Source organism: Oncorhynchus tshawytscha, unplaced genomic scaffold, assembly GCF_018296145.1.
Source record: "Oncorhynchus tshawytscha isolate Ot180627B unplaced genomic scaffold, Otsh_v2.0 Un_contig_1231_pilon_pilon, whole genome shotgun sequence".
In the NCBI taxonomy this organism is placed as follows: domain Eukaryota; kingdom Metazoa; phylum Chordata; class Actinopteri; order Salmoniformes; family Salmonidae; genus Oncorhynchus; species Oncorhynchus tshawytscha.
In genome coordinates, this window is record NW_024609748.1 from 9,891 (window position 1) to 25,345 (window position 15,455).

The 15,455-nt window shown below is 41.0% G+C and overlaps 2 protein-coding genes and 2 non-coding genes across 5 annotated transcripts; all 4 read right to left on the minus strand.

Moving 5' to 3' along the window:
• Window positions 1–2,555: 2,555 nt before the first annotated feature.
• On the minus strand, window positions 2,556–9,899 carry LOC112265921 (TOG array regulator of axonemal microtubules protein 1-like). Of its 2 annotated transcripts, XM_042317551.1 has the most exons (5): window positions 9,652–9,899; window positions 9,351–9,456; window positions 8,980–9,215; window positions 3,739–3,870; window positions 2,556–3,403 (listed from the first exon to the last, which is right to left on the minus strand). In XM_042317551.1, the coding sequence occupies exons 1-5, from the start codon at window positions 9,768–9,770 to the stop codon at window positions 3,394–3,396; spliced, it is 603 nt and encodes a 200-aa protein (XP_042173485.1). In that variant the 5' UTR covers window positions 9,771–9,899; the 3' UTR covers window positions 2,556–3,393. The 2 variants fall into 2 exon arrangements, with proteins under 2 accessions (XP_042173485.1, XP_042173484.1); XM_042317550.1 differs by lacking the exon at window positions 2,556–3,403 and having other exon boundaries at window positions 3,416–3,870.
• Window positions 6,379–6,451, minus strand: trnar-ucg. The gene has a single exon. It is a non-coding gene; the product is annotated as a tRNA-Arg (tRNA).
• On the minus strand, window positions 7,996–8,068 carry trnastop-uca. Its single transcript has one exon. It is a non-coding gene; the product is annotated as a tRNA-Arg (tRNA).
• A 176-nt stretch (window positions 9,900–10,075) lies between the features above and the next one.
• Window positions 10,076–11,119, minus strand: LOC121845712. The gene is made up of 2 exons (XM_042317549.1): window positions 10,763–11,119; window positions 10,076–10,576 (listed from the first exon to the last, which is right to left on the minus strand). Exons 1-2 carry the CDS (start codon window positions 10,901–10,903, stop codon window positions 10,091–10,093), a joined length of 627 nt encoding a protein of 208 aa, XP_042173483.1. The 5' UTR covers window positions 10,904–11,119; the 3' UTR covers window positions 10,076–10,090.
• Window positions 11,120–15,455: the final 4,336 nt, after the last annotated feature.

Genomic DNA, 15,455 nt, shown 5'->3' on the forward strand with positions numbered 1-15,455 from the left:
TTCTGCTTTTCTGATGTATCAAATAGTTATGTCATGCAATAAAATGCAAATTAATTACTTAAAAATCATACAATGTGATTTTCTGGATTTTTGTTTTATATTCCATCTCTATCCGTTGAAGTGTACCTATGATAACAATTACAGACCTCTACATGCTTTGTAAGTAGGAAACACTGCCGATTTAGCAGGTTATCAAATACTAGTTCTCCCCACTCTATCTTGGTTATCTGTCAAATCTATTGGTAGCTAAATCCGGAGAAATGACGGACCATGTAAAAAAACTGTTGGTCCGGCTATATCCGGCTATAAGGACCAAGTAAAAAATGGTTGGCTGAAATGCCCTCACCCGTCTCAGCGGTCAGCTGTGAATGCCTTCACCCACTATATACTTAACTGATTGGTTTGGTTCTGTCTCGTTTTCAATGGAAATATGGGCGGGGTCTGTTAATATTTTTTTGTGTGGGGGACTTCCGGTTAAGCACTTCCGGACAGTAGTTCGCAGCTAGCTAACTCGATAACTTCCCAAACATGGATTCATGCAATATGGGCATTTAATGTTTGGTAAGGGGATGCCACAATTACTGGCAGAAACGGAAGCTGTTCATGGAGCAGGACGGTTTTGTCCACCAAACTATTTTGAGATTGGAGTGCAGTTGTGCAGCTGTGCACCTTTTGATTTGCACCCACCTCCTATGGATGAGGAGTCTCTTCGGCTTTGGCTCAAAGCATTGAACTTGAAGAAACCACCAAACCGACCCTATGTGTGTTCCTATCACTTGGTGGACAAGAGGCCGACTGAAGAGCATCCTTTCCCTGAGAAGTGACTAGCCTAGATGCTCCAGTTAGGCTGGACTCATTAAATTTTTAACAATGCTTTTTTCTGATAAAAAAAACAAGTTCATTGCATCCGCCGTGGAGCCCAGTTTCATAATATTACCATATCCCAGCTTCTTGCCGTAGTTTTTTAATAATAAAAAAAAACAGGCCTTATTTTAGGGCATTTTTCACCCGGCCAGCTCCAGTTCTATGCCCAGCCCATTGTTCTACGTCACAATGCCTGCTTCACTATTGTTGGCAATGAGACCTGCCCACGTTGTAACAACAACAAACAAAAAATTCATGGAACTCTGAGGTCATCCCATTGTTTCCTATAGGGGAAATATACAGTTGAAGTCAGAAGTTTACATACACCTTAGCCAAATACATTTAAACTTACAATTCCTTTTCACAATTCCTGAAATTTAATCCTAGTAAGAATCCCCTCTCTTAGGTCAGTTAGGATCACCACTTTATTTTAAGAATGTGAAATGTCAGAATAATAGTAGAGAGAATGATTTGTTTCAGCTTGTATTTCTTTCATCACATTCCCAGTGGGTCAGAAATTTACATACACTCAATTAGTATTTGGTAGCATTGCCTTTAAATAGTTTAACTTGGGTCAAACGTTTCGGGTAGCATTCCACAAACTTCTCACAATAAGTTGGGTGAATTTTGGCCCATTCCTCCTGACAGCAAGCAATTCAGGTGTAGAAGCACGGTGGCTAGGAAAAACTCCCTAGAAAGTCCAGAACCTTGGAAGAAACCTAGAGAGGAACCAGGCTATGAGCGGTGGCCAGTCCTCTTCTGGCTGTGCCGGGTGGAGATTATATTAGGACATGGCCAAGATGTTCAAATGTTCATAGATGACCAGCAGGGTCAAATAATAATAATCACAGTGGTTGTCGAGGGTGCAACAGGTCAGCACCTCAGTAAATGTCAATTGGCTTTTCATAGCCGATCATTGAGTAAACTCCTGCTCCTCTGAGGTCTGGGACAGGGCACGTCCAGTGAACAGGTCAGGGTTCCATAGCCACAGGGAGAACAGTTGAAACTGGAGCAGCAGCACAGCCAGGTGGACTGGGGACAGCAAGGAGTCATCAGGCCAGGTAGTCCAGTGGGCATGGTGCAACAGGTCAGCACCTCAGAGAAAGTAAATGTCAGTTGGAAGCCGAGAAAGAGTAGAATTAGAGCTCCTGCTGTCTCTAAGAGTTGAAGGACACAGGTCTGGGACAGGAGCACGTCCAGTATAACAGGTGTTCCATAGCCACAGCAGAACAGTTGAAACTGGAGCAGCAGCACAGCCAGGTGGACTGTGGACAGCAAGGAGCGCTCAGTTGTCCGAGATAGAGAAAGAAAGAAAGGGAGAAAGAGAGAAAGAAAGAAAGAACGAGAGAATTAGAGAGAGCATACTTAAATTCACACAGGACACCGGATAAGACAGTTGAAATACTCCAGATATAACAGACAAACCATAGCCCCCCGACACATAAACTACTGCAGCATAAATACTGGAGGCTGACTCAGTAGAGGTCGGGAGACACTGTGGCCCCATCCAACGATACCCCCGGACAGGGCCAAACAGGCAGGATATAACCCTACCCACTTTGCCAAAGCACAGCCCCCACACCACTAGAGGGATATCTTCAACCACCAACTTACCATCCTGAGACAAGGCCGAGTATAGCCCACAAAGAACTCCGCCACAGCACAACCCAAGGGGGGCGCCAACTCAGACAGGAAGATCACGTCGGTGACTCAACCCACTCAAGTGACGCACCCCTGCTAGGGATGGCATGGAAGAGCACCAGTAAGCAAATTGATATAAAACAACCCCACAACATTTTTTTAAATGCTCACGAATTTCCACAAAATGAGCACAAATGTATATAAAACATGGCTACAAATAATGAAACGAGCTCACAAATTGTAAAACGTCCAAGTACTATAATATACATCCACTATACTTTTAGTTTGGGATCTTATGATGATATACCCTGGAGGTCGGGACCATTCGGTAATCTGGCCCTGATCATCAAGTTAAACCACAGGTATTGTTGTTACACATCCTCACACTGTCTTGGAGGATAAAACTGAGACTATAGCCAGCTTCCATTTTACCTAATTTTATTGTCCAAAGAATGTTCTCATAGTCCAGAAGTATTGGATGAAAATCCACAATGTTGGTGCCATACAGGAGCACTGACCAATCTGCCTCCAAAAGAGGACTGCTGGTTTTGAGGATGGTGTGGAGGTCAGTGGTTGAAGATCTGAGCACCCCCTGAGATGGTGAGTATGGTTTCAGTAGACCACTATTGAGCTGGTAGGTCAGATAGGAGCTTCGAAGAAAGGTAATTTAGTGCTTTGAATGTGGTTCATATTGCCTTATAGTGGATTCAGGACTTGGACAAGGAGTCAATGCAGTTTAAAGATGCATTTACATCGGGGTTTGGAGGAGGGTGTCAAATTTCTTAGAATGAGCGAAAATATTGGAGTTTGGGGACTGGAGGGGATAATAGTCAAGTTGGGAAATGTGCAAATATTTAGATACAAATTTATCGTAAAATTGGGGATTATTCAGATATTCCTGTTGAAAAAGAGAAAAGAGAGAAATATATAATCTTACAGTGTATTAAATTTATCCCATTAGGCCAAAACTGGTTGAATAAACGTTATTTGCACCTCATTTCAACAAAAACAAAAATCTATGTGATGACGGTGAATCAACGTGGAAAACACAAATGGTTTTTTTTTCACCCAACTTTTAACCAACATTTTTGGTTGATTTCACATTTTGGTTGAGTTCCCAAATTTAAATCAAAACTAGACATTGATCTGATGTCTCTGCCCAGTGGGATTGGATTTCTGTAATCATATCAGCTCATTTGTCACAGTTCTTCTAATCATCCAGAGAGAATGTACCTTTCTTTGAGGTTAACCTTTGAGATGACCTCCCTCAAGGATTCTCGCTCTTTCCTCAGAGCAAATTTGTCCCACATTTTAGGAAAGTCGCCATTGGTGGCCATGTTGCTCAAGATATTGAGACCATGATGCCTGTGGACAAAGATATTAATATCATCTTAAACGTGCAACATATCAAATCATTTCTGCTGTCTGTGATTAAAAACAGTACTCAATTGATGGCAACCTGAGAAAAAATAAGACATACATTAAGGTAGAATTTGCAAGATGGTCGGTTTGAGCAATGTACCGCATTACCTGATCTTCAAATCATCTCAACAATCTAACAGTTGGGTATTAACCGTTCGTTATTATGAAAATCTTAGCAAATCTGCACAGCGCTTGGCTCAGGCCGACCATTGTGATCAAGTAGGGTTGTCTTCATTAGGCACCAAACAGAAGGAAGGAAACGGAATCAGGTACTGACTATTTGGACTCATTTACATTTGTAATTTTTACCCCAATTTCGTGGTATCCAATAGGTAGTTACAATCTTTGCCCATCGCTGCAACTCCCGTAAAGACTCTGGAGAGGCGAAGGTCGAGAGCCGTGCGTCCTCCGAAACACAACCCAGCCAAACAATGCCTTATTTCGAATTGCAAACATGTCCAAATTAGCTGATTTAATGAAATTAAACGACCACGAAAGGGACTTCAAAACCTCAATTTTCTGTTTCGAAGTCAGACGCCTTATCCATTAGGCAACACCTTCTACTCCATATCTCTATATGACATCAAACAGACTTTGCTATGCAACAATAGACATCAAAATTGTGAACCTGTCCGAATGAGGAAAGCTAGTGATTTTTAACAAGTACAAAGAGACTATTTCCTTCAATCTTGCGATGCAGAATCAGATTCTCAGGCCTTTCAGTCTTAGATTATTAAAGAACAACAATCCAAGCTTTTCTCAAGGCCTTATTTTTGCAAACAGTCTTAGATTATTAAAGTTGAACAACAATCCCTATTTCATACAACTTTGGAACCTTTTCAAAGCAACAAGAACAATGCCTTATTTCGGGAAATTGCAAACATGTACAAATTAGGTGAGCTAATGAAATTAAACGACCCTATTTGACATCATACAGACATTGCTATGCAACATCAGTCATCAAAGTTGTGAACCTGTCCGAATGAGGAAAGCTAGTGATATTTAACAAGTAAGAAGAGACCTTTTCCCTCAATCTTGCGATGCAGAATCAGACACAATATTTCTCAGGCCTTTCAGTTGAACAACAAAGTCCAAGCTTTTCAAAGCAACAAGAACAATGCCTTATTTCGGGAAATTGCAAACATGTTCAAATTAGCTGAGCTAATGAAATTAAACAACCACGAAGGGACTCAAACCCTCAATCTTCTGATTCGAAGTCAGACGCCTTATCCATTCAGCAGTCTATGTGACACATCCCTATTTGACATCATACATTAGCAACAATAGACATCAAAATTGTGAACCTGTCCAATGAGGAAAGCTAGTGATTTTTGTACACATCCCTATTTGACATCATACAGACTTTGCTATGCAACAATAGACATCAAAATTGTGAACCTGTCCGAATGAGGAAAGCTAGTGATTTTTAACAAGTAAGAAGAGACTTTTCCTTCAATCTTGCGATGCAGAATCAGACACAATATTTCTCAGGCCTTTCAGTCTTAGATTATTAAAGTTGAACAACAAAGTCCAAGCTTCTCAAAGCAACAAGAACAATGCCTTATTTCGGGAAATTGCAAACATGTTCAAATTAGCTGAGCTAATGAAATTAAACAACCACGAAGGGACTTGAACCCTCTGATTCGAAGTCAGACGCCTTATCCATTAGGCCACACAGTCTATGTGACACATCCCTATTTGACATCATACAGACTTTGCTATGCAACAATAGACATCAAAATTGTGAACCTGTCCGAATGAGGAAAGCTAGTGATTTTTAACAAGTACAAAGATACTATTTCCTTCAATCTTGCGATGCAGATTCAGACACAATAATTCTCAGGCCTTTCAGTCTTAGATTATTAAAGTTGAACAACAATGTCCAAGGTTTTCAAAGCAACAAGACCAATGCCTTATTTAGGGAAATTGCAAACATGTACGAATTAGGTGAGCTAATGAAATTAAACGACAAAATAACTCAAAACCTCAATTTTCTTTTTAAGTCAGAGCCTTATCCAATGCAAATCTAATGACATCCTATTTGACATCAAACAGACATTGCTATGCAACATCAGACATCAAAGTTGTGAACCTGTCCGAATGAGGAAAGCTAGTGATATTTAACTAAGAAGAGACTTTTCCCTCAATCTTGCGATGCAGAATCAGACACAACAATTCTCAGGCCTTTCAGTCTTAGATTATTTGAACAACCAAGCTTTTCAAAGCAACAAGAACAATGCCTTATTTTTCGGGAAATTGCAAACATGTTGCTAATGAAATTCAGACGCCTTATCCAGAATCAGATTGTGAACAATGAATTTCTCAGGCCTTTCAAGTCTTCAGATTATTAAAGTTGAACAACAAAGTCCAAGCTTTTCAAAGCAACAAGAACAATGCCTTATTTCGGGAAATTGCAAACATGTTCAAATTAGCTGAGCTAATGAAATTAAACAACCACGAAGGGACTCAAACCCTCAATCTTCTGATTCGAAGTCAGACGCCTTATCCATTAGGCCACGCAGTCTATGTGACACATCCCTATTTGACATCATACAGACTTTGCTATGCAACAATAGACATCAAAATTGTGAACCTGTCCGAATGAGGAAAGCTAGTGATTTTTTACAAGTACGAAAAGACAATGTGCCTCAATCTTGCGATGCAGAATCAGACACAATATTTCTCAGGCCTTTCAGTCTTAGATTATTAAAGTTGAACAACAAAGTCCAAGCTTTTCAAAGCAACAAGAACAATGCCTTATTTCGGGAAATTGCAAACATGTTCAAATTAGCTGAGCTAATGAAATTAAACAACCACGAAGGGACTCAAACCATCAATCTTCTGAATCGAAGTCAGACGTCTTATCCATTAGGCCACACAGTCTATGTGATACATACCTATTTGACATCATACAGACTTTGCTATGCAACAATAGACATCAAAATTGTGAACCTGTCCGAATGAGGAAAGCTAGTGATATTTAACAAGTAAGAAGAGACCTTTTCCCTCAATCTTGCGATGCCGAATCATTTCTCAGGCCTTTCAGTCTTAGATTATTAAAGTTGAACAACAATGTCCAAGCTTTTCAAAGCAACAAGAACAATGCCTTAGTCTTAGATTATTAAAATTGAACAACAATGTCCAAGCTTTTCAAAGCAACAAGAACAATGCCTTATTTCAGGAAATTGCAAACATGTTCAAATTAGCTGAGCTAATGAAATTCAAACAATGCAGAATCAGACACCACGAAGGGACTTGCCTTATTTTCAAAGCAACAAACCTTATTGAGCTAATGAAATTGCAAAATGTTCAAATTCTGATTTGAACCCGAAGTCAGACGCCTTATCCATTAGGCCACACAGTCTATGTGACACATCCCTATTTGACATCATACAGACTTTGCTATGCAACAATAGACATCAAAATTGTGAACCTGTCCGAATGAGGAAAGCTAGTGATTTTTAACAAGTACAAAGAAAGACAATCTTTCCTTCAATCTTGCGATGCAGATTCAGACACAAAATTCTCAGGCCTTTCAGTCTTAGATTATTTTGAACAACAAGTCCAAGCTTTTCAAAACAAGAACAATGCCTTATTTTTGCCATTCAATCTTGCGATTGCAGATTCAGACACAATAATTCTCAAAGGAACCTTTCAGTCTTAGATTATTAAAGTTGAACAACAATGTCCAAGGCCTTTTCAAAGCAACAAGAACAATGCCTTATTTAGGGAAATTGCAAACATGTCAAATTAGCTGAGCTAATGAAATTAAACGACAAAACCTCAATTTGACATCATCCACAGACATTGCTATGCATGACATCAAACAGTGCAACATCAAAATTGTGAACCTGTCCGAATGAGGAAAGCTAGTGATATTTAACAAGTAAGAAGAGACCTTTTCCCTCAATCTTGCGATGCAGAATCAGACACAATATTTCTCAGGCCTTTCAGTCTTAGATTATTAAAGTTGAACAACAAAGTCCAAGCTTTTCAAAGCAACAAGAACAATGCCTTATTTCGGGAAATTGCAAACATGTTCAAATTAGCTGAGCTAATGAAATTAAACAACCACGAAGGGACTTGAACCCTCAATCTTCTGATTCGAAGTCAGACGCCTTATCCATTAGGCCACGCAGTCTATGTGACACATCCCTATTTGACATCATAGGAGATGAATGATAATGGATTGTATTGATGAAGTCTCATCGATGGATCAAAATGTTCGGTAAGACTTTATATTAAGGTCCCTTAATATACCATTTATAAACTGTTTGTAAAGAGTTTACTTACCATTTATGAATCATTATTCCTACATTTGTAAATGTCAATAAGAAATCTATAAATAGTTATTTACACATTTATAAACGCTATTTTAAATGATTTGTTCATGATTTATCAGATAATTAATAAGGTGTTTGATCATAGTATGTTCACAATTTGTAAATGATTAATAATGTACTACTAATGTACTATAAACCAGTTATAAAGGAGTTATTGTCAAGGCATTTGTTAATGGTTGATTAATGGTTTGACTCACCATTTATATACATATTTATAAATGTATTTATAAATGTCATGAATGGTGTATTTATTAATGAGTGCATTTATGAATGTGAGTACATGCACTTACTAATACCTCAGTGCCTCACTAATAGCCCCTAATCTAAAGTGTTCACTATATATACACTTTATAAAGGTTTATAAATGACTTGTTACTCCCCAAAGCTAGCACACATCAGTAGACAGTACCTCTCCACCAATGGCTAAAAATAATCTAAGTAACGCAATGGTAAAATAAGAAGTACACAACACAAGGAAGTATAAGACATAACAAAAAAATGTGATTCCATTCAAATGTGACGTCTAGCGTTGGGGTGAGTTGCTGCCGGAAGTGTTGTGGAATAACCTAGCATGCTGATGAAAAAGGCAGTTAAATGAAAACTAGCAGTATTTCAATCTTCTCGATTTCGAGGCTTGGATAATAGGATAATTTGTGGAAGTCCGGATCTACCCCTTAGTGAGTGTTACTTGACCCTTCTCCCTCTTTACCTCAGCCCACCGACCAGCAGGGCATTCATGACACGGGTAGGGGTGCAGCTCTGCACCATGTGACCCAGGGCAAAGTTGGTGCCCTGCCGGATGAAGGCGTTGGCCTCGCTGGCTTTGTGGAGCAGCACGCGTGCCGTCCCCTCCACCTCACTGTCCATGGCCCTCTGGAGGTGGACGTACATGTCACCCAGTGTGGCCATGGCAGCACAGGACAATGCAGAGCGCAGGTTCTTCACCTGAATCATAATAACACACACAGGACTAGCTATTCATGTTGAGCAGTACAGCCCACGAACATCAGAAACATGACACAATAATTTGACTTGTTCTCCAAATGTAGCAGATTTGTGCAGATGAATGAATACAGCTACCTCATTTATAATGGCAAGGCAGATATCATGGAGTTTAGGCATCAGTATGTCCATGTGGTTCTGAGCCATCACACGGAGAGAGGTCAAGCCCTCAATCTTCTTCTCCCTGCAATTCAGTGAAAGAAATGTAAGCATTTTACACAACATTTTCCAAAAACATTATAATGATGTTCATCAATTAGGACTCTGGTCTCTTAATTGAATTTCAGAATCTCAGAATTTCAAATCTACATTTCCAAGGACACTACACTGTGCTTCCTTTAGCCTAGCTCCATTGGTCTTGTCTACAGTGAATGCTCACCAGTCATCAGAGGCAGAGTGGAGCAGCTTGAAGGTCTTAGTCAGGGCCTGCTCTGGGTTGGACAGGGGCTGCAATCTGGCCTGGTTCTTGATTTGGCCCTTTGGCTCACTGGCTGCCATCTTGTCAATGGGTTGACAGCAGACATCTATCTCTCTATGAACTGTATGTATTTATTTATGTATTTACTCATTTCCATATCTGTTTGTAGCTTTTAACACTAGTTCATTATGATATCATTTTAAATTTAGCACATATATTTTTGGTGCTCAACCTGCTCAGAAGCAGGGTCCAATTAGCCTTGAGTAAAGGTTATCTCACTGTGAAACAGGCAAAGCAAGTGTGGAAAAATGTCTTAGCCCTGGGCTAAGGCCATGTGTCCCTTCCCTTCCTACTGTTTTTCTATCACTCTACCTAGCTTCATCTCCCTGTCTAATTTACATTAGTGTGAGTCAAAGCCCTGAAAGCCCAGTCGGAGCAGGGCTTTGACTCCCTGCCTACCCTTCTTCTTCTTGCCCCTCTTGGAGGGAGCTCCAGTTGGAGGGACGGGAACAGGCCACACGCTACTGCTGCTGAATGACTTATTTACCTGGATGTACTCCAGAGAGTGAGATCCGGGTCGAACTTGGGCTCCGTCCACCCCCACCACGTTCTTCAGTGGGGCCAGAGCTAAGTGTTCAAGCCTTCGTGGCAAAGGCCTCGGTGGAGCTTTCGGCCGCGGAATGCACTGAATAGAGGGGACGAAGTGGTGTGCGAAGGTGCTGCCAACCCCGATGAGAGCAGTCCGGACATAATTCTCATGGATAGCACTTATCTTTCTTTGCTTTGCTTCCATGGCCTCTCTCTCAGCTCTCTGCATCTGCAGAAGTCTGGCATCACTGATGAAGCCACGATGGCCCTCTGGGATTGGGTAGCTCTCCTGATAGCCCTGGATCACAATGGTACAGTATGAAATGTATAGCAGAAGTGAAGTAGGCAAAATAGTCTCTACAGTGTGTCATAAAAGTTTTAAGCAAAAGATTTTATGGATGTAGGCCTACTGTATGTCTATGAAACCACAAAATAAACACAGTGATATTTTTGGAAAAACGTTTGAAAAACTGATGAGCCTTACAAAACTTGAAAACTTGTCCTGGTCATCCTGTTGGTTTAAATCCATGTTTTGCTTCCTCAGGTTTTCGATGACGCTCTTCATCTGTGAGTTCTCCTTCTGGAGTTTGTCAAACTCACTTGATTTTCTCCCTCGATAAGCCATTGATGATAAATATTAACACTCTCAAAATAAGAACTTAACCTATCTCTGTGAGAGATCTATCATGAAATGAGTGGAAATTAAATGTTGCTTGTCAGATGGAACCAGGAATGATATCATGGCAAGGCTTCCGTTACATTGTGATGTCATAATGGGGTCTGTTGAGTGCTGAGCACATCAGCACATGGTGAACATTAATGAAAGCTTTTTGATTCCCATATAAAATCAGGAATGTGGTGAATTTGTAAATACTATATATATATATATATATATATATATATATATATATATACACTGCTCAAAAAAATAAAGGGAACACTTAAACAACACAATGTAACTCCAAGTCAATCACACTTCTGTGAAATCAAACTGTCCACTTAGGAAGCAACACTGATTGACAATAAATTTCACATGCTGTTGTGCAAATGGAATAGACAACAGGTTGAAATTATAGGCATTTAGCAAGACACCCCCAATAAAGGAGTGGTTCTGCAGGTGGGGACCACAGACCACTTCTCAGTTCCTATGCTTCCTGGCTGATTTGGTCACTTTTGAATGCTGGCGGTGCTTTCACTCTAGTGGTAGCATGAGACGGAGTCTACAACCCACACAAGTGGCTCAGGTAGTGCAGCTCATCCAGGATGGCACATCAATGCGAGATGTGGCAAGAAGGTTTGCTGTGTCTGTCAGCGTAGTGTCCAGAGCATGGAGGCGCTACCAGGAGACAGGCCAGTACATCAGGAGACGTGGAGGAGGCCGTAGGAGGGCAACAACCCAGCAGCAGGACCGCTACCTCCGCCTTTGTGCAAGGAGGAGCAGGAGGAGCACTGCCAGAGCCCTGCAAAATGACCTCCAGCAGGCCACAAATGTGCATGCGTCTGCTCAAACGGTCAGAAACAGACTCCATGAGGGGGGTATGACATCCACAGCTTACAGCCCAACACCGTGCAGTATGTTTGGCATTTCCCAGAGATCACCAAGATTGGCAAATTCGCCACTGGCGCCCTGTGCTCTTCACAGATGAAAGCAGGTTCACACTGAGCACATGTGACAGACGTGACAGTCTGGAGACGCCGTGGAGAACGTTCTGCTGCCTGCAACATCCTCCAGCATGACCGGTTTGGCGGTGGGTCAGTCATGGTGTGGGGTGGCATTTCTTTGGGGGGCCGCACAGCCCTCCATGTGCTCGCCAGAGGTAGCCTGACTGCCATTAGGTACCGAGATGAGATCCTCAGACCCCTTGTGAGACCATATGCTGGTGTGGTTGGCCCTGGGTTCCTCCTAATGCAAGACAATGCCAGACCGCATGTGGCTGGAGTGTGTCAGCAGTTCCTGCAAGAGGAAGGCATTGATGCTATGGACTGGCCCACCCGTTCCCCAGACCTGAATCCAATTGAGCACATCTGGGACATCATGTCTCGCTCCATCCACCAACGCCACGTTGCACCACAGAGTGTGGTTGAGAGAATGCCAAGAGTGTGCAAAGCTGCCATCAAGGCAAAGGATGGCTACTTTGAAGAATCTCAAATATAAAATATATTTTGATTTGTTTAACACTTTTTGGTACCTAAATGATTCCATATGTGTTATTTCATAGTTTTGATGTCGTCACTACTATTTTACAATGTAGAAAATAGTACAAATAAAGAAAAGCCTTGAATGTGTAGGTGTGTCCAAACTTTTGTGACTGGTACTGTATACATATATACAGGAGTAAGACAGATATAGCTTCTATTGCCTGTTTGAGTATTTGTTTAATAGCCTACTGATTCTGTGAGCACCAAGCCTCATGCACCGGCAAAATGTTGAATTAAGCAATTTCACAGATTCGGCTGTTTTTAATATTTGCTATGCTGTAATAATGGCTTTATAATTTTTAGTCGTTAGAACAGACTGGTATTGCTTAACATTTGCTTAACCTTTTGCGCGTAGGGGGCAGTATTTTCGTTTTTGGCTAAAAAACATACCCATTTGAAACGGCCTATTTCTCAGCCCCAGAAACTAGAATATGCATATAATTGTCAGATTAGGATAGAAAACACTCTAAAGTTTCCAGAACTGTAAAGAAGAAGTTTCCAGAACTGTAAGGAAGAAACTAAATGGCTGAAATGATATTGCGTCTTCAGCATGGACAGCACAATAAACACTTGCTGTTATGTGGTGCCTTTTCGCTGCAGTAGGGAGGAGAGTGAGACAACGTGCACCTGTCACAAAGGCACTCGCTGTCATTTCTTTTAATACAGTGTCACCATCGGGCTCTTTCTTGAGTCATTTGTGTGTCTTAATTATTTAATTAAACAGTGTGCTTAAAGCATCAGACAAGCTCAGTGCCTATGTAGGTGATTGTATTCAAACACATAGGGTGTGTCTGATATGGAAAAATACATTTTAACATTAGAACAGGATGACTCTCGGTTGACAAAGATTTTTTAGGGACAGCCCTACAATCAGTCTTACCCTTGCTCTACTCAAAGGGCTGTATTGGGATGGCTTCATACAGTATCTACGTGTATATCATTGACTGTATTGTATTTTTAGACCAAGAGGACCGAGAGAAACAAAGTGGGGCAGATCACTGATACAGATGCAGGTCATAAATTAAACTCTAATTTCACTGAATGTAATCCTTTTGCATGTAAATGTAATTTAGTATGGACATCTATTGAGCAGAGGACTAATAGCAGAGTGCCAATGTTATACTTTCTTGGGTATTTAACTTCACAAAGTACACAAAGTTGGCTAATACATACTTGCCTCAGGAGGTTACATGTTTTCTGACTTCTTTACCTTGGTGAATGCTGCTTTGGACACAGGTCCCTCTACATCTGTGGAATTTTCTGGGATGACAGTTCAGGGGACATCTCACCAGGGACAATCTAATGAAAAGATCCTAAGTGAGTGTGTCTCCAGGGCCTGTCAGACCAGGGCTCTTGACCTCCCGCCAATCGATCCGGATGCTTTCAACCCGATTATCATCCGGTTTCTGGAAAAACTTACTGAGGAGTATGTCCAAACTTCTATTGTAGTATTTGAATGCAATGTCATCTGGAGGATTTTATAAATTGTGTGTGTGTTGGTGTGCTTTTTGGTGCTAAAAACATCTAATTATCTCCTATAGGCAATGGAGGCAGTTAAGCATTGGCAGGATGGACCCTGTAAGTCCCTTAACCCTGAAAATGATTCATAGATATATTAATAGACGTTATCTATCTACAGTATCATCCACATTATCACAAACAGTTACATTCAAAGAGCTTTTTAGTAGCCTACTGCTTTTCATGCTTTCCAATGTATGCCACTTTCATGATTCTCATGAACATATGTGAGATTGTTGGTATCTCTTCGAGGAGCTTGGTTTCAGAGCCCGGCTATGAGTAATCTACCTACACTGTTTCGGTCCTACAGGTGATGAGGGCATTGCTTGCAGAGATGTGCCTGGAGATTGTGCGGTTTGTATCTGAGGCCATCCTGGAGGTCATCATCCCTGCAATTTTCCGTTTTGTACGGATATACAGCCATGGGTCTCCAGTATCCGGCAAGTCTCTGACAGAATCAGAGAGATCCTCTAGCACAAACCTGAAGGTTCGCAAGAGAGGCAGCAGCAAATCCTCAAGGTCTTGCACGGCCAAATCAAGCTCCTCTCGTAATGGGTATGTTCAGTCATTCCTAAAGAAACCGGTTTCACCTAACTATTCATAACTATTCATAAAATGTCAGAATTTCAAAAGTGAGCACCCTTCATGCTGCTCTTATTTTATATCATAGATTTAGAGAAATGATGAGGCGGTTTCTCACTCCCTGCCAAGACTCTGTAAAGGTCATCGATGGTGTTACACCAATACATGATGAGACTCTCAAACAGGCTCCTAGTGAAAGTTTAGATTCTCAGGTGACTTGTAATAGTGATTCTCTTGAAATCCAAGCAGACCTTCAAACCTGTACCAAGGAGGTCATTAGTCAGATCCTCACTGTGTATCAATCTGAGGAATCCATGGAGAAATGCCTCTCTAGCCTAAAAGGAGATACAGAAGACCTGACCAAGCTTTTGGATGCCGTTGTTTCTCAGATTGACGTCCTTGCCGCCTCCAAATCATATTTATCTGTTGATGACTATGCTGTCAATACACAGGACAATTTGCATGGTGAGATCAACAATGATGAGGAGGAGGCATCCTCTAGAAGTCTTAAATCCACAGCCTTTGACAAACTATGTACTGAGGAGTTTCAAACTAAAGCCTCACATTTGGCTGGTGGGATCCTTCAATCAGGGTTAATTGTGGAGGACAGAGGAGCCTCTTAAAGAAGTTACAGGTCTGTGAGAGCCAGAAATCTTGCTTGTTTGTAGGTGACCAAATACTTATTTTCCACCATAATTTGCAAATAAATTCATTAAAAATCCTACAATGTGATTTTCTGGATTTTTTTCCTCATTTTGTCTGTCATAGTTGAAGTGTACGTACCTATGTTGAAAAATACAGGCCTCTCTCATCTTTTTCAGTGGGAGAACCTGCACAATTGGTGGCTGACTAATTACTTTTTTGCCCCACTGTACTTC